Raw genomic sequence first — 24,377 nt, 5'->3', positions numbered from 1 at the left:
GAAATTTGGGATGTTTACTACCCTAGAATAACATCTAGACTTTCAAAGGGCAATAAAATGCGACATTACTGAGTTCATCAACTCGTTCGACCATGTTAACAATTTTTAAAAGCTCAAAACATTTCTGATTTATCTCGAATTTAAGTTACTTATCAAGATGATATGATTATGCTGTGAAACCCTGAATACTATTGGAAGAAATTTTTTAAAAATATAATAGTACAATAGGAATAACATATAATTATCCAAACCCTGAGGCAACATACAAAAACTTATACAATTAAAGTATGTCAAAAGCGAGCTAAGCACAGAAGGAAAATGAATATGTGTATCCTCTTTCTACCCACAAAAGTTTCCTTTCCCCAAATCTTCCTTTTTAAAAGATATAACTTACGGAACCTAGATTTTTAAAATGTAATGCTATAATTTTTTTCCTAAACATTATATCTATTCTCAAAACCTACCTTTATCTAGGACTTAAAACAAACAAACAAACAGAAAAGGTAATATTAATGAAACCGGACAGGCAAAAAATTATTTCTTATTGAAGTAGGAACGGCATTTAAAAGCTTACTAAGGGAACTATCTGAATGTGAATGACTTTACTATCAGTGTCCATTAAAGCTAACAGAAACGCCAGGATAATTTAGAATGTAGTCACACTAAGAAAAGAGCAATAAATACTATGTATATTTTATATACATTCTAATTCAAGCACAAAGAAGTAAGAATAGCCATTTCACGTATAAATAGAAATTTCACGTATGGACAAGGTAAGGACAAAGAATTTATCAACTTTTCGTCAGTCTCTTGAAGAAGAAACAAATGAGGCTAACGGAAAGCCTCCTGCGGCGCGGGGGCTCGGGCAGGCCACCCGAATCACGCCGCGGCGGCGCGTTGAGCGTTTTGAATGAGTTACTGGAGAAACAGCCGTCCGTAAAAACCGCCACGACCCTCGTCCGCTCCCCTGAACGCAGACACGAAGTGTCCGCGGGAAGGTGCCCCCCCGCGCCCGGGGGACGGGGACATCCTCGTCTCCGAGAGGGACCTCGGGGGGGGGGGTCCTAAATCAAGATCGTGGCTGAAAGGACGGGGTACCTCCTTCGTCTTGGGCTGAGGGAGGCGCTGAGACAGACCCTGGCTTTTCTCTGTGAGAGAAAAGGTGCATCGTCTGACTGGGAAAAGCGCCATCGGAAGTCTGAGAGCTGTGAAGCCGTTTCTCTGGGGAACGGGAACGCTGCGGGCTCCGAAAAATGTAACCAAACGGCAACCCTTAAATGCCATGTTGAGTATCCGAAACTTAACGGACACTCAGAACAAGTGAGTGCTTGACGGCGACTACCTTCTTCCTATGGAGAATCTATTCAGATAGGCTACTGGACAGACTTTAACAGTGATCCTGATGCAGGGCCCAGCCGATCCACAGCGCGGCACCGGAACGGGGCCCGCGGCCGCTCAGTGCCGCCCCGAGAACCGCTGCACGGGGGACAAGGGGGCGCGGGGTGCGGGGCGGGGCGCAGGGCGGGCTCTTGCGAAAGCGGGACATTCGAAAACATTGTACTTTACCCTCGTTCCCTTTGGCATCGCTGTTTCGTCAACCAGCAGGCAAAGGATGTTACAAGCCACCAGGAGCACGGAGATGGACTGCAACACAAAAATGCGCGTCAGTCTGAGCGGCAGATGCGGAGCGCCCGGGCCCGGGAGCACATCGCAGGCCGCGCACGCCTCGGCGGGAGAGGGAGGCGGCCGGGACGCCACACACGGCCCGAGCGGGCGCCCTCCGGAAGCGCCGGAGGAAAGGGCCCGCCAGTCACCAGGCCAGCCCTGAGCAGGGAAATCCTGATGACACGCACCCACTTCCCGGCCGACCCCACCCACCGCGAACCCGCAGGCCACAGTGTGACAGACGGTCAAAGCGCTGATTCGCTCACGCGCCTCGCGCCCACCGTCGGAAGCCAGCGCCTGCAGCCCCCCGCCTCTTCTCAGTTCTCAGTGAAACAGGAAAATGAGCTTCCTGCACTTTAAAAAATCACCATGAATTTCTATCTTTGCTCGATGGAGTTTTTACAGATAAAGGCGCGCCGATGGGTTGCAATTCTGCTGACGGAAAACCAGTTGACCTGGCATCGTTTAGCCGAGGGAGCTGCTATACGCAAACGTTAAAGTAAACGTCAAATGGTCTGCTCTACGGAACGGGGCACGTGGCTTCCTACCGTCTCGAGGAGGAGGAGGACCATGACGGCGGGGTACACCAGGTTCCTCTCCCATGCCGAAGCCTTTTTCCGCCTCTCTGTCGTAAGGAAACACAACGCAACGGAAGACTTCAGTAGTTGCCGAAAGATCTCTCCAGATTCGCGCGTTCATTCCTCATTACTATAACCGGTATGTATTATCTTTATGTAAATAATTTTTTTAAAAAATCAAATCATTTTTAATCTCCTTCCACCAAAAATAAATACCGGATTTTAAAATCAATCTGCTACATTGAACAGGTCAACCCTGTGACATTTAAATGTTAGCTCTATAAAGACATTGCAACTGTCAATGAAATAAATTGCCAGTACCTGGCGCACCCTGAAAACGTGGACACGTCTGTGTTCCGGATAGATTTACGCCTTGACGTAGAGTTGAGGGAACACGGGACGCACAGTGAAGACCCCACTGACCCGACACCCCAGAGACAAACGCTCCGGCGTTCTGGGGGCGGGGGGGGCGGGGGGGGGAGCTCCACAGGTCTCCCTCCTCCCAGCTCACCTGGCAAATGATGGGGAGAGACGCATGGAAAGGGGTTTTTAAAACTCCGTACGCGGCAGGAGACTGCGGCCATGGCCATGCACACGGGGGCCGCTGGGGGGGGTTCGCAGCAAAGCGGCGCCAAATGAAACGAACCCCGAAAGGCGCTTTCGGGCAGAAGCTACACGGACGCTGGCGGCGCGGAGCCGGGGCGCGCGGGGCAAACGCCGAGGGCCCCCCGCGCGGCCCGCAGCGGGTGCGGGCTGAGCGGCCCGCTGCGGAGCGCCGACGAGGACGAGGGGCGGCGGGGACACCCGCTGGTGCCCAGCGGGAAGGCGCGCGGGCGGCCCCCGGGGGACCAGGCGGCGGCCCCCGCGCAGACCCAGAGACCCTCGGATCCCGGCCCGGGGCGAACCCGGGAGAAAACACCGGCACCAGGACAGGCAGAAGAAGGTTCGCAGCGACGCTGTCCCCGACAGCACGAGCCTGGGAAAACGCCAACCGCCCGCGACCGCAGGGCGAAGGAAGCACCCTGGGGATGTGGAGGAAGATGAGAATGGCCGAACGGCACGCGCGATCTTCCACAGCATCATGCTGGACGCGCACCTCGGACGGTGGGGCCGCGACAGGGACCGGACTTATCGCCCGGCCTGGACCGGCCAGGGAGTGACAAACCCACACGGAACCACAGTTTCCGGACCCCGGACGCCCGATCGCCAGGGGAGGAGGAGCCCACGCGGAGCCCACGCGGAGCCCGGCGCGGTTCCGGAGCGGGGGGCACTGACCGGGAGCCTGAGGGGCCAAGTCCGCCGGACCTTGCAGGGCAGGCGCCAGGGTGGAGGCGACCACACACAGGGGCAACTCCGAGGACCGTAAGGGGCCCTCGGCGACTTCGGCAGGGTAATGACCAGCTCGGTACCTGAAGAAACCGCCCCCCCGAAGACCCGCCCCAAAGGATCCGAGCGAGCAGGATCCAGCAATCACGAATGGCCAAGGGTGGCGTTCCTCCCACGAGACACACACAACCAAAAAATGGGAATAAATTCGTGCTTACCCTCCCCCCAACTAAAAGACGGTCTCCATCAATGGCTTAGGACAGACGGAAAGTATGTAGCATAAACTAAGGACTGCGTGATTTTAAAGAATATTTCAGACTACAGTAAAGTTTTTAATAAGAAACCAAGATCAATACAAAAGGGAAAAAAAGTACAATACCTAATTTTGTCTTCAGAGTCTTTACGTTTTCAAGTTCTCGTTCCAACTCCATTGTACTGTATTCCACTGATGAAGACAGTCCTATTGAAAGCAAAAATATTTCAGGAGTATAACAACAGAAGCCCTAACTCTCTAGAGCGGGTAGCTCTCACATTCAATTAAAATATAACACAACACACTGCAAATCCTGAAAATAAAAACATCCTGCTATGATTCGCAGAAAAGTATGGACATTTTTTGACCACTTAAAACTTCCAAGTTCTTGATGATTAAACACCATGTTTCCAAGAAAAGTTATTACTTTGGTAAAATTCTTACCAAACTTATTAATTTTTGATTAGCGACAAAAGTACCAAGTGCTTTTCACAGAAAGTAAAAGAAACCCAAGTGCCACTTGGCCACTTCCTGGAGCAGCGACTGTCGACAGCCTGCCTGGCGCCCCCACGCCCTCGTATCCACGCACACGCGCACACTCACATGTGCACACGTGCACACCCTCACACGTGCACACGTGCGTGCACTCACTTGTGCAACGCGCACACGCACATGTGCACACGTGCACACACTCACACCTGCACACACGCACTCGCGCACAGATACCGCACGTGCGGCTTTTGCCATGTATTTTAAGAAACGAGCCGGGTCAGACATCACGCGCTGCCGCCTGTCTCCCTAGTCCACGACATGCCCACGCCGCGCTGTCTGCCCCCCTCCCCGCGGCTCTGTCCGCGCAGCCCGGCCGGCGCGGCCGCCCGGCTCTGCGCGGCTGCCCTGGGCGGGGTCCCCCTGTTCTCCGTCCGCGTTTCCATCCGGGCTTCGGGCCCCTGCGGGGCTGCTGCGCCTTCCCGCGCATGGCGCCCGCGGCCCTCACTCCACGGCCCTCTCCGCCCGTGACGCTCTTCGACGCGGCTCGCGTGCGCGCGCCACGCCCCGCCTTCTCCTGCTCTCCACCTGCCTCGTCGCTCGCGTCCGAGAGAAAGAAGGGAAGGTCAGACTTGAAGGTGCACACGTGTGCGCGTACACGCCCATCTTCTCGGCCGTTTAACGCCGACCGTGCGAGGCCGACCCCGTCCGGTCTGAACAGAAGAGGAACTCGGGAGAGAAACGGCAGCAGAGAACTTGGCGGAGGAAGGAGAGCCGCGGCCGCTGGGACGGCCCGCACGGTGTCCCGGCCGCGGCGACGCCGTGACAACTGCATTCCAGTCGCTTTGACCAGGAACGAAAGTCCAGGGAGCACGTGTGCTAGCGGCGCAGCTCGGCCGCCTGCCCCCTCCTTGGCTGGAGAGGCGGAGGACTGTGACCCGCGGCCCCACGGGTCTGACCGGCCCGGGGAAGCGGCGAAGCCACGCCCGGCGAGAGGAAGGGCGGCAGGGGCCGGGCACCCTCGGGACCCGGGGCGGCAGGGGCCGGGCACCCTCGGGACCCGCGGGCGGCAGGGGCCGGGCACCCTCGGGACCCGGGGGCGGCAGGGGCCAGGCACCCTCGGGACCCGCTTCCGCGGGGCCTTCCACTCGCCCCGCCTAGGGCCGGGGTCTGCGGGGTCATTTTCAGAATATTTGCTTCGAGAGCACCGCGTCGGTCCTTCCGCGTGGAAGCGGCCGCAATCAGGAGCTCGACGCCCAGACACAAGCGCGGACGGACGCGCGTCCTGCTGCCCTAGCAGATACGTGACGTCTCTGAAATCGGCGGCTTCTTCACTGGGATCTCCCCCTCTTTAAAGATACTAGCAGCGGTTACGAACAGAAGTTTGACGCGCTTTCTCCTTACGCGCGCCCTTCCGCGTGAAAACCTATCAGGTTTTTTTTTTACATTATTATCGTTCTCGAAACCTTACACTCTCGGGGTAAAGGGGACCCTTTAACTTCCCGCTCGCCCCGCCGCCTGCCCCCTCCTCACCCGCCGCCCTCCCGCTGGCGCCTGGCGCTGCACTGGGGACCTGGGCGCCGCGGGCCCTGCGCGTTTCTTCACCAGCGATTCCCTTCCCTGTGCACCCCGGGCTGCGGCGTGGCGCGGTTCGGCTTGATTCTCTCACGTGGCTAATTCGGTTTTCGGAAGGACGGTGGTGTTCTCCCACTGCTGCTGAAACAATTCACCGTAAACTCAGCGGCGTGAGGCGCCCGCGACGGGCACCTCGCAGCGCCGGAGGCCGGGGGTCTGGACCGCGGTGTCAGCGGCCCGCCCGGGGGGGACCCGCATCCTGGCCCGCAGCCCCCCGAGCTGGCGGCGCTCCTCGGCTCCCGGTCGCTCCCTCGGGGCGCTCCACCCTCTGCTGCCATCGCTGCAGCCCCTTGCCTGCCGCTCCTGCCCACCCCTCACGAACAGCAACGCCGCGATGACCCTGGGCCCACCAGGCCACCCGGGATAAGCCGAGACCCTTCGCAAATCACCCCGCAAAGTCCCTCGTGCCAAGCAAGGGGCGCACGTGCAGCCTCTGGGGTCAGGACGCGGGTCCCTTGGGGACGTCTATGCTGTCTCGTCGTTTGTCTACTGAACGTGAACTTCCTTCCCCACGTTGCAGTCAGCCTTCCTTCTGCTCTATGTCCTTGAGAGTCTGTGCCACTTAGAGGGTCGAAGTACGAACCCTTACTTGCCTGTCCTCATCCCAGCCTCTGCCACCCAGCCTGAGTGAGTGGCGATTCCTCTCCAGGTGCTGCTGTGGTGCCCTGCATACCTGTGGCTTGGGCGGCCCTGCCAACGGCGACGAAGCATCTGGAGGGCCCAGCGGTGTCTGCCCTCGAGGACCAGGGATGGACCGGCCAGGAAACTGACAGGGAGGAAGCAGCCACAGTGCCGGGAGGCCTCTCGGGGTACAGGTAGGTCTCCTTCCTCAAAGCAGGGGACAGGACAGAGGGGCCGGACCCGCACACGAGAAGCTGGGGCACAAACCAGCAAGGGGTTCTGCAGCCCCTTCTGCAAGCCCTCTGGGGACCAGGAACTCCGGGCCCAGCCGGGCCTCTGGGGAAGGTGGCCACTGCCCTCCGCGCCCCCTCCTCACTCTGCCATCACTGGAGACAGCGCCAGCACGCTCTCTTCTGGAAAACCTCAGGGCCTGATGCACTGGGATGTCACGCGTGACTTCCAGGACTCACGAGTTTCATCGTTTTACTCGCCAACATAGAATTCATAAGAGAATGGAGGTGAAGACAGTACAGAGATATGCAGGCAGCGTGTCCCAAAACGACGAAATTTTGACTACAAACTTCGTTTAGTTTCTGGCAGCCAAAGTAAAAGGGGAAACAATTAAGTTATAGAATTAATGGCTATTTCCATACAATAAGATTTACAGTAAGATGGCATATAGCATTGTAAGATTTCCAAGCGTCTCTAAGTATAATAGTCTTAGATGTAAGTACGCTTTACTTTATCCCAGTGTTTATAATTTACATGCTGTGCATCTGCAGTGAGGGCTCATTTAACTTCAAAATCTGATTAATTACAAATACAGTTCCAGACTGCATCCCATTCCCCATACTTGTCAAGAAGTACATTCCAGCGAACGGTTCGGCGCCAGGAAGCATAACCTGACGGGCGTCCAGAAGTTTGAAAGGGGCCGGGTCTCAGAAAGCACGGTGTTCCTGCGGCCAAATTCAAATTAAAAGACATGGACGCGCGCTCTGTGGGCCTGATGTCCCCGCAGCTCAACACCAACGTGCGGAGCGATCGATGCGCTGTTTAAGAAACAAGTAAAACGCCACCGCGAGAGTTCTAGACGCTGCGTGTTCCTTCTGGGGTGACTCGACGTGAGACACGTAAAAGGCACGCGAAGATCAAGAGAACATTCTCGCCGGCCTCAGAGAAATTGTGCTTTCGTCACGCGGCTAGATTCATCCGGAAGGACACAAATTTCAAAGACACTCCCATCCTTCCCTACATGCTCCAGCCCCGAAGTGAGCAGGGGGAGCTTTTCGTCTGAGCAGAATCTTCCCCCATGAAGGACCAGAAGGAAAGCAAGGCTGCTGGAAAAAATCACGACACCCGCACACAAGTCCCGGAATGTTTCCGGAACGTTACACGAAGTTAAGCTACACCAACAAAATCATCAGACTATCGCGGAGGACTGTATTACCATCACCTTACTGCAAGACAAACCCAAAATGGTCACTGTCGGCATGTCTAGTCAATGAGTCAAATCGGTAGACCGAACCTGTTGGGACCAGTCATGAAAAAGAAAAAGGGATTCTCCAAGAAAACCACAAAGCAGCTCATTTAAGGTCAATTTAACGGTATTATTCTGTTTTCCTTCCAGCCTCGACATAAGATCTCGCTACCTCAAAGGAAATTGTAAGACTATCTATTTGCATTCCCCCAGGTGACTGGCAGTTCAACACCAATTAGTTCAAAATTACGCTGTTACTAGCGTGCAATAAAAACAACACCTTTCATCTCTCTACATCAGTAGGAATAACTTCAGCGCCAATAACTTTGATCAAGTGAGTATTTTTGATCCTGCCCCACCCGTCTCTGGATTCAGGAAAACTAACAGCCGAAGGCAACTTTTCCCGGCTTGACTCTTAAGCTGAAACTCCAGTGTGATATTGAAAATAGTTTGCTTCTGAAATGACAGAATTTCCCAAAGTCCAGCATTTCTTCAGCGACTAAGCTCTCCTAATACCTTTTCCTAATGCATAAGACAGCCTCAGTGGGCATTTGTGTGTTAAAGGGCAGAGACTGATTATGTAATTTAGAATACATAATGCTGTATTTCTTAAAATGGATATAAATCTACAACTTGGTGTGTAAACAAACAATCCAAAACGTGAAGCAACACCACAATCCCCCTGAATAAGCGAGCATACCGAACTCGTCCTCATGCTGAACACCGTGTGGAAGTAGACACCTCTAACATAAACACATCATTTTCTCATTTGACTTTCTAATTTAGCATGCAACCCCCCAAAAAAAGTTGACTAGAAAATCTGTTACCTAAGTAATAACTCTCTTAAATTCTGACTGTCCTCTAGAACGACCAGCACGGTCCCCATCGCCAGGGACGCGAGGTCACTAAAGCACCCCTAAGTATTCCCAAACGTTTAGGAAACCCTTTTGCTGTTACAGCCCAAGACGCTAACAACCCGCAGGGTAGACAGTCCCCACCCCGAAAGCCAGCACCGAGCCCTGCACCCCGCAGAGCCCTGCTGGTCAGGCGGACTCCCGAGAGCCTGGGACAGCCAGAGCTGGGACGGCCGTGTCTCGAAGCCCCTTTCAGTGTGGACAAACCCTGCTGCTCTCCGTAGAGGAGACAGACAGCCACGCACCCTCAAACTCTCTTCCTGTTCCACATGCAGTGCTAATACTCATTAAGATCAGAGTTTCCATTTACCTCTGACATGCCACAAAAACACGGCCAAGTATGGGACCAAAGGACATGAAACTTTTGATAACTGACACAATTTTTAAAACGCTAACATAGTTTCATTATACACGGTGGCAAGCGAGACAGAAAATGTTAAACAAGCAGCTTTAGGGATGTCATACAAACTACGCAACATTGAAGTGATGCTTGGCTTTTTTTTTCTACTTTAGATATAGCTTATTGGTACATCTTAAACTAGGTTAATTTTTAAACTTCAGTGCAGGGCCATGCCACCCTGAACAAGCTTCTGATCTCGGAAGCTAAGCAGGGTCGGGCCTGGTTAGTACTTGGATGGGAGACCGCCTAGGAAGACCAGGTGCTGTAGGCGTAAGAAATAAAAAATAAAGGATTGTCAGCTGACAAGATCCTTGCAATCTGTGAGGTCAACCAAGGGTTGCCTCACCTAAAAAAATAAATAATAAAATGATTTTTAAACTTCATATTTACATATGCTGCTACCGGGAATACCACCACCTAAATGGGGTACAGTTGAACAAGTAGCTCGTGTACACGAAATTCATCTTCTGCTGACAAATTTCGATCATTTCTTATGGAGTGAGCACTCTAATTGTCAGAGAATATGATACTTGACTCAAACTTATAGATTGTTATTCCAAAATATTCCTTGTCTACTAATATTATTAACTTACATCCTTTCGGTCAATCATTCCATCTTGCAACAAATAACCTGTTTAGGCCACATTTTATTGTCTCAAAAGTGATTGTATGACTGAAAAAGCTGAATAAACTATAACAAGGTCTCTCTCACGGTTTCAAACTCTTGGGCCCAAATGGGGATATCTTATCAGAAAGAAACTATTTAGTTATTACTAGTAGAATTAACATCCTTTTCTGTCAGCTCAGGAGTCAAGATAATGCTAACTCCTTTCTTCTATCACAGAATTACCAACGGAGTCGTCCAGTGTGGCTGACAGTTGCCCATGTGCTCTCAGTGGCAGCTGAGATCCGCTCCCCTTCGGCCTGTCTAAACCGACCAATCTGAGGTATTCTCGCGTCAGTGATATGGCCAGCAGTGAACAGGAAGCTACAGAAGACCCTGCAGAGCTGCCACGCCAGTGAGGTGAGGGGCGCGAGGGACAGTGTGCCGCGAGGTCCCCACGCATCACGACACCCGACGAGCAACGACCGAATCAGCAGACCGCCTTGCCGGCGATGCGGGCCAACGGCTCCGACGCGGTGCTGTCCCTCCAAAGCAAGCACGAATGCCACCCCGAACCCTGAAACCCGCGTGACACAGCCTGGCAAACTCGATTCAGCCGTGAAGAGCAAGACACGAGGGCCGCTGATGGCCAAGTGCTGCTAACAGGTCGCTACGTTCCAGGGGAAGGTCGATATGTTGCTTTGTGAAAATCCTTTACTTTTCAGAATGCTGAGGAATTACAGCCCACACGGCAACAACGAAACGAGTACCTCCTCTGCACTCTTGAGAATGAAGAGTTTATACCAGCTTCAGGGGACCAAGGCTTTAGAAGGAGGTCACAATCAAGCAGGAAAGTAACTGCCACCAAGAGTGACACAAAAACATTTTATCGTGAAGACGAAAATAGTACCTAACAAAATTCAATCAAATCATTAAGTTCAAAGGCTACAATATTTCTAAATAAATTACATTAAAGGAACTGCGAAGGTTTTGAACTCAAACAACAAAAAGGAATTCCTACTCATTATGGTACTTCTAAAGCTACACCCATAGGCGACGCGCACGCACGTGCACACACGCTCGCAAGCTGATCATTTCCGGTGCGGCGGCTGCGTCCCCTCGACAGCCGCCCGCGCCCGCGCCGAGCGCGCAGGGCCTGCGGGGGTTTTTCTCCCGCGACGGCCGTGGCGGGGCCGCCCCCCCCCCCCCCCGGGGCTCGTGTTCCGCGGCGCGTCAGCAGCGGGGTCACCGTGTCGGGGCCGCTCGCGACGCCCCGGGCGCCCGGCCCTGCCGCCCCCGCCGGCCAGTCTCAGGCGGGCCCCGGTGCCGCGTCCCCTTCCCGCCTCGCGTCTACGGGGACGGGGACACGGGGACGGGGACGCGGGGACGGGGACGCGGGGACGGGGACATGGGGACGGGGACGGCCCCGCCGCACCTGCTTCGCACGTGTCGTGCGCGCGGCCGAGCCGCCGTGCGTCTGGCACCGTGGCGGGGTCGGGGCGCAGAGGACGGCAGGCGACAACGCGGCTGCCCCGGGGCAGAGGCAACGGGGCGGCGGGGACCCTGCTGGAGGCCGAGCGCGCGCGGGAGGGGGACAGGCGGCCGCACCCGGCACGGCCCGGGGGACGACCTGGGGGGCGGGCAGCCCGGACGGGACCGGAGGGGGACCGTGGGGCCCCCGGGCAGCCCGGCTCTTCTTCACAAGGGGCCTCTGGGCGCCCGTCCCCAGGCGCTCCCACCCGCCGGGCCAGAGCCGGGGCTCGCAGGCGGCTCGCCGACCGGGGGACCCCGCGCAGACCCGGCGGTGACGGCGCAGGCGCGGAAGGGGCCCCCGCGGAAGCCGAGACAGACCCCGGGAACGGCCCGGGAGCCAGGGGAACGGGTGGCGCCCAGACAGGGCCCAGCGGACGGCCGCGGGACCGGGGGACCGGGGGACCGGGGGGCCGGGGCTCCGGGCGACGTCGGTGGAGGCCGGCGCAGGTCGCGGCGAGGCGCGCGTGGGGCCGCCCTCCGGACGCCGGGCCCTCCGGCCGGGGGTGGGCGCGCGGAGCCCGGGCAGACGCGGGGGTCCGGGGGGGGGGACGCGCGGGGTGGGGGGGGGGACGCGCCCCGGGGCGAAGCCCGCCGAGCAGCGCCGTGGCCGGTGCCGCTCGCGACTCTCGCCGACACCGCGTCTGTCCAGCGGCCCGGCGTGAAAAGGCCATCGCTCTTAACGGGCAGCTGAAAACACAGCTCACGACGAAGTGCGCCTCCCCGACACCGAGTGACCCCGCGGGGACGGCTTCTGTTCCCAACCCCGTGAAACCTGCATTTTCTTAAAAAACTAGCGAATGAGGTTCGGCTTTATCCCGCCTTGGTTTCCTCCTTCACGCGTGCGGAGAAGCAGACTCGACCGAGGCGCCAGGTGCCCGAGGTGGGGGGGGGGGGATGGGGAGGCGGGGGGGGGGGGGGGTGCGCCCCAGGCCGGCCCAGGCCGCCTCGCCCTCCGCCCGCGGCGCACGGGGCATTTCCGTGCGAGCCGGGCGTCCTGTTCATTTTGGCTCGGCGTCGTTTTATAATGCTCCAGCCGTCCAGCAAGCCTCTCCTCTTCGGTGTCTTCGGATATAATGAACTGCTTTTGATTTGAGGAGCCAAAGATCTAGAAAATTCTGGAGGGTCATTTTTTTTCCTACTGCGAAGGGGCAAAGTGAGCGAAGGCTATGCTTGGGTTTGGTTTCAATTAGACTTAATCCATATTTGGTACCTCCCTGGACCCGAGCCTCCTGAGCTGTGGGGTAGAGACGGCTTTTGCCCCAGGGGAAGCATACCCCGCACTGCAGGGGGCAGCCCGACGTCTGCTCTCTGCAGCCCGTGTGCGCCTGCGGCCCGGCGGCATGGTTATCCGAATCGGACAAATTTATTACGGTGTTTACCACTTCAATGAGATGTTATAAAGTGGAGAGTACTGATTAAAGTTATGATTTTGGAATTAAACCGGCTTAAATCTTAAAGGAGCTTTAATAAAATTAGAATAAAAGATACATGTAATTCCAGTCTAAAAGTTATCAGTACCAACATATACACTATTACTGACAAAAATTCTCTAGACGTGATATAATCTGAAATTCTCTAAGAACAAAGCTCTAAGTGTTATCAACACTTTTGGGTTGATGATTTAAATTCACTCTTTGTAACTGAAGAAAGTAGGTATATTTCTATTTCTCATTATTTCATATTTAAAGTAACCTTTCATGTTATACATACTGTTGAATCATGATTCTGAAATACAGTTAGCTATTAATAATCTGATCTTGGAAGTGGGTTTGCAACATTAAAATAAAACTTTTTAAAAAAAAGATTATAGGATAAAAACACCTAAATAGAATTTTTTAAATTTTACCCAAACTACGCCATCTCCCTGTTGGAGTATGTCATTACTCCTTTTTCACTGGTTCTTCATCTGAAGCCAAAAAATGATCAGTAATGAAAAATGAAATTTTAAAATCTTGGCCATGCTTACTTGTTTATCGGCTGATAATGAACGACATTCCCCAATAACAAGAGGGTCCCTAAGTACAACTTAGAGTCAAATTCAGCACCTCTCTGTCATAGAAACACACTACTTTTACCTTAAATTATTCAACAGGAGAGAAACAGGGATATAACAGTCACTAAGACAATGTGTGAGTCTTCAAAACGCCAGTAACTGTAAGTCGCACGCTGATGATACGTCCGCACTGGGTGGCAGAGGTGCCCCTCCGTGGACAGGGTCCCAGAACCACGCCGACCCCGCCAGATTACAGCTAGCCAGGTCAGGAAAGATGGGACCGTCACACGTGGCACTGGTCTTCAGCAAGCCTCCCCTCACCTGGGGGGTTCGCATGCTGCTCTGAAGTCCTGACCTTATGGAACGGCGCGAGGTGCTGAGAGGCTTGCATTTTTGCCCCTCGATTACATGTCTTTTTTGAATTAAGACATTTTTTTCCGCTCTGACTTTGTAACACATACGTACCCGTCAGCCGTCTCTGGAGAGCGTCTTCCTCCAAGGTGACGATATAAATTTGCTCATCCAGGTCTTCAAGAATCTAAACGTAAAGATCAAACTGTTGAATAATGCGACATTACAAAACTAGTGCTTATGAGAAAGCTGAGGCTATTGGGTCTGTAATTTAGATTAGCACGCAAATTACTAGGAATCTAAAATAAAAAGCTCAAACTATTCTATTCACCAATTAAGTCAAAATATTTCAGGATATAACGAAGCAGATCAAAAGCTGATTATGACAGAACCTACATACATTGACGTAGGATGTTTTTTAAGTTTAAAGGATTAAATGACTCTGCAGCTCTCTTGATGGCAAACAAAAGCAAAATTTGTAAACATCCGAAAAGCTTGACACAGCACTAACTCATTCTGCCCAAGCCAGCACCAGCGCCAGAAGGAGCAGGTGCCCCGTCAGACACCGGGTGTCCGCATTCATCCACGTGATGTCTAAAGCAAGATTTCCATCCCCTAAATCACTACCGTGCAATGCTTTCCCCTGTCACCCTCATAGACTAAGAATCTCCCACAACCACTGAACACCGGTGTTACCGAAGTCACCCTGCGGACGGAACCGGAGAGCAACGGCCGGCTCGCTGACCGCCGCCCACCACCACGCCACACGACCCCAGAAAAAAACAGAAAACCACGAATCAGTAACCGCCGATGCGGGCTAGCACCTGCCCTGTCTGCAAAACGGTTCAGCCCGGAGCCGTTTAGTCCTGGCTCCACTCGGCTTCCACACGGACGGGCCCCCTCGCACCGTGCGAGCCGCCGGTGTTTGCTCGCACCACCCCCTGACTGCACGACAGCCCACGAAAACCAGACCGTCGTCACCCCATCTCGTCATAAGCCGAGAAATGAAGGTTTGACAGACAGAAGCGATCGGCCTTCGACGCCTCTGCCCTTCACCGCCGGGGGCGATAGGACCTAAACACTGGTCAGACACAGCCCCCGACCCAAACGGCTGACAGTCTCGTGTCCCCAAGACATACGATGACTTCAGAAACAGTTATAGAATTTAAATAAGTGTCATAACTGAAGCTAAAATGAGATGTTACAGAAACTCAGAGAAAGACAGATTCCCAGCTTCTAGCCGGAGAGAGGAGGGTCTGGCACCCGTGGGCGGGGCTGGCATCTCGGCTCACAGCTCCGTTTACCAAAAGGACAGGCGTCCGACCAGAGGCTGGACCCAGGAGCAAACCGGGTGGACGGGACCCAGTGCTCGCAGCAGCGAGGCTGCCGCACACCCGCGGTCTGGAGCACCGGCTCAGCGTCCCTGACCTGAGGTGACTGGGCCAGAGAACGGGCATGCCGCCACCGAACCTCCGGCCCCGTCAGCGGGCTCAGACGGACTGCCGCGCGTGACACACGGCAGTATGGCCGCCCGGAGCACAGGCTCGGTCACCCGGTCACAGCCCTTACCACTGAAAGGAGCAAGACAGAGGCAAAGCCAAGCTCCTGAGGACACTGCCGGTAACGGACAGGTCTGGGGGAGGAGTCGCCCGCACGGGAAGGGGGGAGCGGCAGCCGGCTCGGCGCGCGCTGAGTCCCAGCTCCGCGGGGCCGCGGCTGCCCTCCCTGTCCCTGTCTCTGTCTCACCAGAACTAGACATCGGACGCGACAGAGGCGGCGAGAACGGACAGGGCCCCTTCCCCAAGGACCGGACTTTGACCATCTGCCTGTATTCAGGGGGCAGGAAATGGAAGTAAAGAAGAGACAACCGGAAAACAAAAAGAATTAGGAAGAAGCTACAGGATGCAGCGTCACGAAGCCTGTTCACCAGGAAACGGGGCTTCGGGACGCGACGGCACGCTCACCGCGTGCGCGTGTGCGCGCGCCCGGCTGCCAAGTACGCGGTCCGGCTTTATTTTTAAAAAGACAGGAAGATGCTTTGTCATTTATAAGGAAAACCTTCACAATGCAGCCAGGATTCGCCCAAAGTATCCATTATGCCATTTCCTTACTTTTTTACCTAACGAATCCCCACGACAGGTGACGGAGCAGGCGCTCCCCGGGGACTGCACACGGACGGGCAGCGCCGCCCCGGAGCCCAGGTGTTGCAGCCCCAAGTGTGCGGGGTTCCCGCACGGGCAGTGCGGGCGCCGACCGGGATCCGGGCCTCGACGAGGCTCGGCTGGCAGGAGCAGTACGGGGCCCTGGGCGGGGAGACCCTACCGCCGGGGACGGGGAAGCGGGCAGTCCGCTCTGAGTGCAGCAAGCCCCTGGTGTCCGGGATCAGGGCCAGTGGGTGGGGTGGTGGAGTCACCACAGCCAAATGCAATGCGGCCTTGAAACGCGTGAGTCGTTCAGAGTCTGCAGGCAGTAGGGACCCACGAAAGTAACTGAAGTGACAGATTCCCTTGGTCAAGCTAAGAGATATTTTCACACTATCAAACATTGGGCAAAATAGCTAGATGCCAAGGAAACTTTGGGAAAAAATCATCACGAGCAATTGAAAATCATTTAAAAATGAATACTTAGTATTTCTGAGATTAAGGGAAAAGTATAACTCAATCAAGATATAATATGCAGACAAATTTGCAGAAACGTAACTCCTGTGCAAAACAAAGACTACGTGGTAAATTCTGTAACATAACAGTACTGTTTGACACAACAGACACCTAAAATAACTGTAAACATTTGTTAATTTTACCTTAAAATTTGCTAAGAATTTTTACCTGAGTGTTCAGAGTTAGTATTTTAAAAGCAAAAATAAATTTGGTTTCCGAAGATGAGAAAGATTAAAAGCAAGGACAGCAATTTGGGCCCTAAACCCGCACAAACACGCTTCTGTTTCCGCAGGCTCGTTCGCACCGTGCTATGCAAATGCGCTTGCCTGACACGGAGGGGCGGAGGGGCGGAGGGGCGTACTCACCGCGGGCTTCACCAGCAGCTGGCCCGTGACGGTGAACATGCGGGACAGGCCGACCGGGGTGCACACTGCGGGGAGACCACCGACAGGACAGCTCACCTCCGACCCGAGCAGGCAGACCACCCACTCAGAGGGCAAGGCCAACCCAGAGACTCTCGTTCTAAGAAAGTTCTGGCCTCACTGAGATCCTCCCACTGTCTTGCCTTCCCGTACTTAATAAGAGACCCGTGATGACTAAGGAAAGGCATAGGACACACGAGGCTCCAGCGGTTGAATAATAATATGAATTCTCACTTAAAGGAAATTAAAGAAGAGCAGCTAAAGAACCAATTAAGTTTCAAATACTAACAGAACTGAGAACCAGACAAGAATATCTAAAAGTGACAAGTAAAGTCTTCAGTCCTTTTAACTACATTTATCTGATTTTAATATCCCTGAGATATGTTGAGATGTCTTAAGTAAAACTAAACAAACTCTGAAATAAAGGCCACAAACAGCATACACGATTCTGCCGCTGCCACTCAAGAGCAGAACCGAGCGTGGTGACGGCGGTGTGCGTGCAGGTGTGTGCGTGCAGGTGTGTGCGCGTGCAGGTGTGTGCGCGTGCAGGTGTGTGCGTGCAGGTGTGTGTGAGCAGGTGTGTGCAGGTGTGTGCACGCCGGTGTGCGCCCACCCCGCCCCACCTGTGGAAGAGGCTTTCCTTACAGAACAGCCCAAGTGTCTCTTTATTTCAAGGCTTTATTGTAGTTTATCAAAATTTACCTTGAACATACAAAAAAAGTTAAGGGCCAACTTTTAAAAAATCTGCAAGCTGTCAAGAAATCCCATCAAAAAAATTTCTCATAATTTTCCAAAACACATAACAAACTCTATTTTCTTATCAATATTAAGTCAGCAAAATACTTACAGAGAAGTAACAGACATCCCATCAGTGATATACAGGAATATAAATAGGGTAGGTAGAACTCCCAGAGGTCTGGAAAAAATGTAAATATATTTTAGTAAATCCAAAATACTGTATGCTAAGATATAGGCCGACTATAAATTAATGTATACTTAATGTCATAACTGCCTACCTGAGTCTACCAAACCACATACTTTCTAAACTATACAATAAAAAAGATCTAAAACAGAAGAACAGGAAACAAACCCTTTGCAAAACCTGTCTGGAGGGAGAAAAAAGCCTCCATGGAATTAAAAGAACAGAAACCAAATAACCAAAAAAAAAAAGAGAGAATTCTGAAAAGCCGCGTCCACACTGTGCGTGTAGGAAACACACGTGCATCCTTCTTAAGCGTGTCGGAAGACCCCTTAACGCTGTAAATTAACCAGGGTTCACCACACCAAGAATCACGCTCAGGTTTTCGGGGGCACCGCGTAAGCGCAGGGGCGCCAGAGCAGGGGCTAAGCCCGGCCCTACCGTACAAGGACTCGGCACTGGCCGGGTCATTGTCCACGAGCGCCGAGGCCACCCACACGATGCCCAGGATCAGCAGAGCCACCAGGACGAGCATGACCAGGGTTTCCAACACGCGGGCCCGCAGTCCCTGGGAAATGAAACAGAGGCGGCGGTCACACTTCATCTCGGGAACAATCCGGTTTCTACACAAAGGCGCAGAAGTCCTTTGGAAGGGGAGGAAATCTACACTTATCAGCAGGACAACCACCACTGAAGGCTTACAGTTTGGAACACTTAGACTGACGTCAAAATGATATAAAATACCATTAAGCTTTGAAAGAAGTACCAACAAATTTCATAAACCATGTTACAGGGCCATTTTAAACAACGACGACTTTCCTGGCACCTTCCGCGGAGAAAGTCGGTTTAACCACGGTTAGCGGTTCTCCTGGGAGCTCTGCAGGGACCCAGTGCGGCCGCGGCGCCCCCCAGCGGTGGCGAGGAGCTCCCCGGCCGCGGCGGGAGAAACCGGGTCGTTCTGTCCCGCGTTAGGGAGAATTCTGTCTGCGGATGATCGCCCTGCACGACAGAGCGTCCAGGCGACCACAGAGGACGAGGCCAACTCTCCCGAGCGCCGCCCCGTGGGCGGCGCGGCGCTTCGCAGTGAGTCCTCAAGGCCGGGCCTTGCTCCTTGTCCCTCCCGCAAAACCCCTACAGTCAGAGGAACGGGGGACGCGCGGCTAAAGGCACAGGACACGCCGGCCACCAGCCCTGCGGGCGAGGCCGGGAGCGCCCCGCGGGTGCGGGCTCAGGGCGCGCGCTCACTGAGCCCGCAGGGTCGGCTGCTGCGGCCGCCAGCCGAGTCTCTTGTGTCTCTCGCTTCCTTCGGTCTGGATTACCTGAACCTCAGGTGCCGGCCACGACGCTGGGCCCAGCGGACGGCGCCCGCCGCCTCGCACGCGGGGCCGCAGAGGGCTGCCCCGTGCCCTCGCGCTCCCTGGCCCTTCCAAGGTGGCCCTGGCGAGGGACTCTTCGCAGGCGGCCTCCTCATTTACCGCGAAACGGCTCTGCTCAGTGGTTCGAGCAGCATTGAGGGCGAAGAGAAGAAATCTACAACCGGATTCAGAACTGGCCCCTTCTGTTTATGTTAAGAAAAAGCATATTCTTGCGCTGAGAAAAACGGATCGTATTTAAAATGCAACTTAAGTACGACCCCATCTGACAGTGGCGCTGGGGTTGAATAGCCACACGCTCACCCACATGTGCTGACAAACCAAGCCCCCCAGATCCTGTCTGCGTTTTAAAACTTACATGCGAACTATCTTTCTAGAAAGGAACAAGCTATATCATTCCAGGAGTATTCTTTTCTATTATTGATCTATGAATATCCAGAAGAAATGTCTAAATTGCATACTCACATGCTTAAGCCATCAAATAAGAAACATTTAACAAAAACAAACCTCTGCAGTCCAATCATATAAACTATTCAAAAATCTACTTCGAATTGATTAACAGTTCTTTTGAAAGATAGTAAATAACTCACAAAAAAGAAATCTATTTTCAGCTCTCAATCTAAATAAAAAAGAGCGAATTAGCAATATTACATTTACAGAAAAGGCTGCCACAGAGCAAGCCACCAAAATTATGAAATACGATTATGCCATTTATGAATTATTGAAGGTAACTGATGCAACAAGAAATAATTGTTATTCTGACTTAATCCACTAGGAGGCAAGGACAGTTATGTTTCCTTTTGTTAATTTTATTCTCTTCCTGTGATTAAATGAGACAAAATCAGCCCAACTTGAAATCGATTAAGTGTCACATGTATACACTTCAGCTAAACCAATAAAAACAGAATAGATTTGTTTGTTCAATGCAACGTGGCAGATTTTTTACCTTCAGCAACTTTAGGACGGAGAATGCAGTGACGGGCCTATAAACGACCACGTCGCCCTGCTCACACGAGCACCGAAAACACACACACTGCCGGCAGCACCTTTCTCGGGGTCATAAAAATATCACGAAGCCTGAAGAACACAGGCTCTATGGCATGTGACGTGTGAGGTTTTTAAACTTTTGTGTGCGATTCCGTCTGCCGAGCAATGAAAGGCATCGTGAGAGCTTTTATCGCCACCATTAATCACCAGCGGGACAGCATCTGAGCGAAAACCGTGCCGACTGCTCATTTTTCCATTAAGAGTCAGGATGGGAGCGGGAGGCCCCCAGGGGGAGGTCCCCTCAGCTCCATTCTTGCATGTGCTGAGCTAAAAGACGTGCCAGACGTCAGAACGACTTACTGCAACGCCCTGCAGACGAAGTCGCAGAGGAAGGCCTCCACTGGCCCCCCCGGGTCGGGGCCCCGCTCACGCCCGGCAGTGCTGCCTGCTTCGCACACACACTGCCCGCCAGCACACGTCGCCAGCATCCCAGGCGCTCTGGGACACGCTCGTCCCCGCGTGAGTACCCAGCCCGACCCCTCCCGAAACCACGAACCTAAGTCCCCACACTGACACCCTAGAACTTTAATTAAAGTCACAGGGTAACAAGCACGTAGCATAATGGTAAAAAACACCGTCGAAACAAAGTACTTTCTGCCACTGAAATACCATGTGTAGTTTTAAGAAAAGCAAGCTACATAATTACTTACACTGGTTTCCTTCCAGTATTATTTTGGAAATTACAGCTATCGCGCAACATTATAACAGTTTTAATTGACTAAGTAAGCTAGTATAGACAAAATACATGTAAACTCATAAACTTCTTTTTGGATTTAAATGAGTACTGAATGAGGAAAGCTAAACCACTAAAATAGTTACAATCGCTTCTTGAAATGTCTGTGCTGGTCAATCACACATTTAATTGCTCTGCACTGAATGTCGATAAAGTGAGAATCTCAACGCACTTACAAAAGCTCTGACAATAAGCCGGTATGTTTCTATGGTGATGAACATTCAGACAAGACTGTGCCCGCTCATCTTGACCCTTGGAGGTATGTAAACACCACTCCATACACTATGTCTCCACCCATCGGGAAAGCCTGGGAAAATGTTCCACATTCACAGAACATTTAAAATAAATATCAAACCATTGTTTTCATTTAACAAAAAGGGTCTCTCAGTAGCCTTAAGATAAGGTTTGCTCAGCACGACATCAAGACTGCACCAGGCACACACGCAGTCATCTGGGGGAGATGGATAGAAGCCTCGATGAAGGACAGAAAATTAAGGCAGGTATCAATTATTTCACACCACGAAAACACTACAAACCAGCATCTCTAGAGAGTGTCAAACATTCCCCTTCTCGCTCCCATTAAGAGTGTGAACGAAATGCTTTTGGTCCCAAAGAAAACAGCTTTCTGGAAAGCTTTCTTAAGTTCTACAGTGAAATGGTTTTTAATATTAACATTTTCTGCAGTCTATTATTAATTTAATGTAGTCTAGACAAGATAGAAAAATTAAAACTTATTAAAACCTGACAAAAAGGAAGTATTTCAGAAGTTAAAATAAAAACACTAACACTGCCAGCTCGTTGCACTAAGATAGTCACTGTATTCAAATTCGCGGGCAGAAATGTCTCATGTTAGCTGAACAAAAATCCTCCAGACTACAAGTCAGTAAATTAATACAGCAAGTTTCCAACATGTAAACGAAAGATCTGAATTATAAAAAACTGCCGGGACTTCAGAGCGAACGTTTTTAACATGACTCTACATTTGGAAGAAACCTTTCCCGGCACACTGCGTCCGCTCAGCCAGCAAGTTCGCCCCCAGTTCCGTCCCAGCGCCCCTCTGGGCATAAAGCTGCAGGGGCGGAGGAGACGGGCCTGACCGGCAGCGAGCTCCCGGCAGCTGCCGCACGTGCGCACCGAATCTTCACGACCGACCAGATGGAAACTTCATCGCGAACGAGGAGGCTCGCCCCAGAGAAGTGAAACCAGCTGCCGGGGCCGCCCTGTCCGATGGCTGTGCCTCCGGCCGCCCCACAGGACGGAACTAACACACGAGGACAAACGGCCGTGGAAACAGGGAGGTGAGGGGCTTAAAACGCACTTCAGACAAATCGACAACGCCAGTGAAGACATCACAGCAAAACACACGAAGCTGCTTTTCCTAGGACGTCATCATTACACAGACTGCCGTGTTCATTTCATTATGGCAAAATATACAGAACGAAATGTACCATTTTACCCACTTTTAAGTGCACAGTTCGGTGGCATTCGGTACATTCTGCTGTGGTGCAGCTGTCACCTTCATCACCCCGAACCGGAACCCTGCACCCGCCACCCGCCTCTCCCCCCGCCCCCGGGACCCGGTCTCCTTTCTGACTCTATGAACCTGACCGCTCCAAGTACCTCACGTGACCGGGATCGCACCGCGTTAGCCACCCCTGCGTGTGACAGCTTTCACTCGGCACAACGCTCTTGAGGTTCACCCGCATTGTAGCATGTGTCAGCCTTTCCTTTTTTAAGGCTGAGTAATACTCCACTGTATCCCTTATCTATTTATTTACAATGCATCGATGGACACTTGGGCCGTGTCCGGCTTTTGGCTAGTGTAAACAATGCTGCCACGAAAATGGGAGCATAAATACCCGGGAGTCCTCGCTTTCCACTCTTCTGCGTATTGGCCCCAAAGCGGAATTGCTGGGTCACGTGGTGACGCCGTCGTGATCTCCGAGCAGCCACCAACCTGCCTTCCACACCCCCACAGCAGCGCAGAAGGGCTCTGAGCACGCTGCGCCCTCGCCAACGTCTGGAGTCTCCAGGTTGTTACCTGCCCCCCCCCCCCGCCCCACATCTTACTGAGCGTGACGGAGCATCTCAGTGGTTTTGACTTGCGATTGCCTGGTGACTGGTGACGCTGAGGTTGGTCGTGCGCCTGCTGGCCTGCGTGTACCTTCTCCGGAGAAGTGTCTATTCGGGTCCTTTGCCCCTTTTTCAGTGTTTGGTAGAGTAAGTTCCATCCCCTGTCCTTCGAAACTGCCCCGGCTGCTCCGGGCTCCCTGCATTTCTATCGGAATCACTACCTACCTCCCTGTCGTGTTCCACAAGATCACCTCTCGGAATTCTCATTAGAACTGCATCGACTCTAAAAGATAATTTGAGAACTGACATTTTCACCACAGAGAAATTCATAAACATAGAAATATACGTCCACTTATCTAGGCCTTCTTTAACATCTTTCAATACGCTGTTTTGTTTCTGTGAAGGCTTTACATGTCATTTGCTGGATTCATTTCACTGTATCTCAGGCTGTCTCGCTATTATGAGAGGTATCGCAGTTAGATTTCGTTCGCTATTACTATTTACTGACGTTCTACATATTTCCACCTTCCTTGCTACATTCTCTTATCTGAACTGCTAATCTACCTTTAGGCTCTGCAGGACGTCGCGGGAGACGGGCTCAGCGGCCGATGCCGACCGCCCTCCGTCCAGCGCCCCCGCCGACCGCGCTCCGCGGCTCCGCTCACTGGGGCCGGCGTCCGATTTTAAAGAAAGCACGTCCACCGTCTCTCCATCACGTGCGTGCGCCACGTGCAGGCGTGGGGTAGGTGCTCGTTATCGTGTTAAGAAAGTTCCCTCTAGTTTTCAGTCTGCTTTTTCATCGTGAATGGCTGCTGACCGCACTGACTGTGTCCTGTGCCCCTCTCGAGGCGCCTGCTTAACTATATCCTCATCAACTCCCCTAGCAGGAATTACAGTCACGGCTTTTCCCCCGGGAAACCCAACCCGCATCCCTGAAGCGAACGTTCTTCACGGCGATCCTCTGCGCACAGGGCCATAGGGCCGGGTCCGGCTCGGGACTTTCAGAGCCACAGGTGTTCGTGAACAGGGCGCCCGACGACGTCCCCGCCCCATGCCATCCTCCCCGCCTGCCCGCAGCGTCAGGGGTACACCAGGCCCTCCCCTAAAGCTGTGCCTGGCCATCTCCGAGGTTCCGGACAAATCTGCACGAAGGTGGAGTTCTCCTTGCGGTCTGGGAGAAACGCCCTGGAGGCCACACTCGGTTTTCTGTGTGTCCGAGTGAGTCGGCAGAACCTCCGTTTCTGGCGATACGAGGCACGACAGCCTTGACTCCTTCCGCCGCGAAACGTCTGCAGGGCCGGATCGCACCTCCTC

General features: G+C 53.1%; 1 protein-coding gene across 9 annotated transcripts in view; it reads right to left on the bottom strand.

The window, feature by feature from the left end:
- Nucleotides 1-24,377, bottom strand: part of LMBR1 (limb development membrane protein 1) — a 72,516-nt gene that overhangs the window by 13,088 nt on the left and 35,051 nt on the right. For 7 of the 9 annotated variants that reach the window (XM_036230597.1, XM_036230601.1, XM_016160963.2 and 4 more), the window contains 7 exons: nucleotides 18,279-18,405; nucleotides 17,766-17,834; nucleotides 16,862-16,926; nucleotides 13,954-14,026; nucleotides 3,949-4,029; nucleotides 2,214-2,290; nucleotides 1,567-1,644 (listed from right to left, as the gene is read on the bottom strand). In XM_036230597.1, coding sequence (XP_036086490.1) covers nucleotides 1,567-1,644; nucleotides 2,214-2,290; nucleotides 3,949-4,029; nucleotides 13,954-14,026; nucleotides 16,862-16,926; nucleotides 17,766-17,834; nucleotides 18,279-18,405 — 570 coding nt within the window. The remainder of the gene's footprint in view (nucleotides 1-1,566; nucleotides 1,645-2,213; nucleotides 2,291-3,948; nucleotides 4,030-13,953; nucleotides 14,027-16,861; nucleotides 16,927-17,765; nucleotides 17,835-18,278; nucleotides 18,406-24,377) is intronic. The other 2 variants (XM_016160964.2, XM_036230599.1) reach the window with 2 other exon arrangements.

Source organism: Rousettus aegyptiacus, unplaced genomic scaffold (genome assembly GCF_014176215.1).
Source record: "Rousettus aegyptiacus isolate mRouAeg1 unplaced genomic scaffold, mRouAeg1.p scaffold_m13_p_13, whole genome shotgun sequence".
NCBI classification, from domain to species: domain Eukaryota; kingdom Metazoa; phylum Chordata; class Mammalia; order Chiroptera; family Pteropodidae; genus Rousettus; species Rousettus aegyptiacus.
This window is presented reverse-complemented; position numbering and strand designations above follow the sequence as displayed.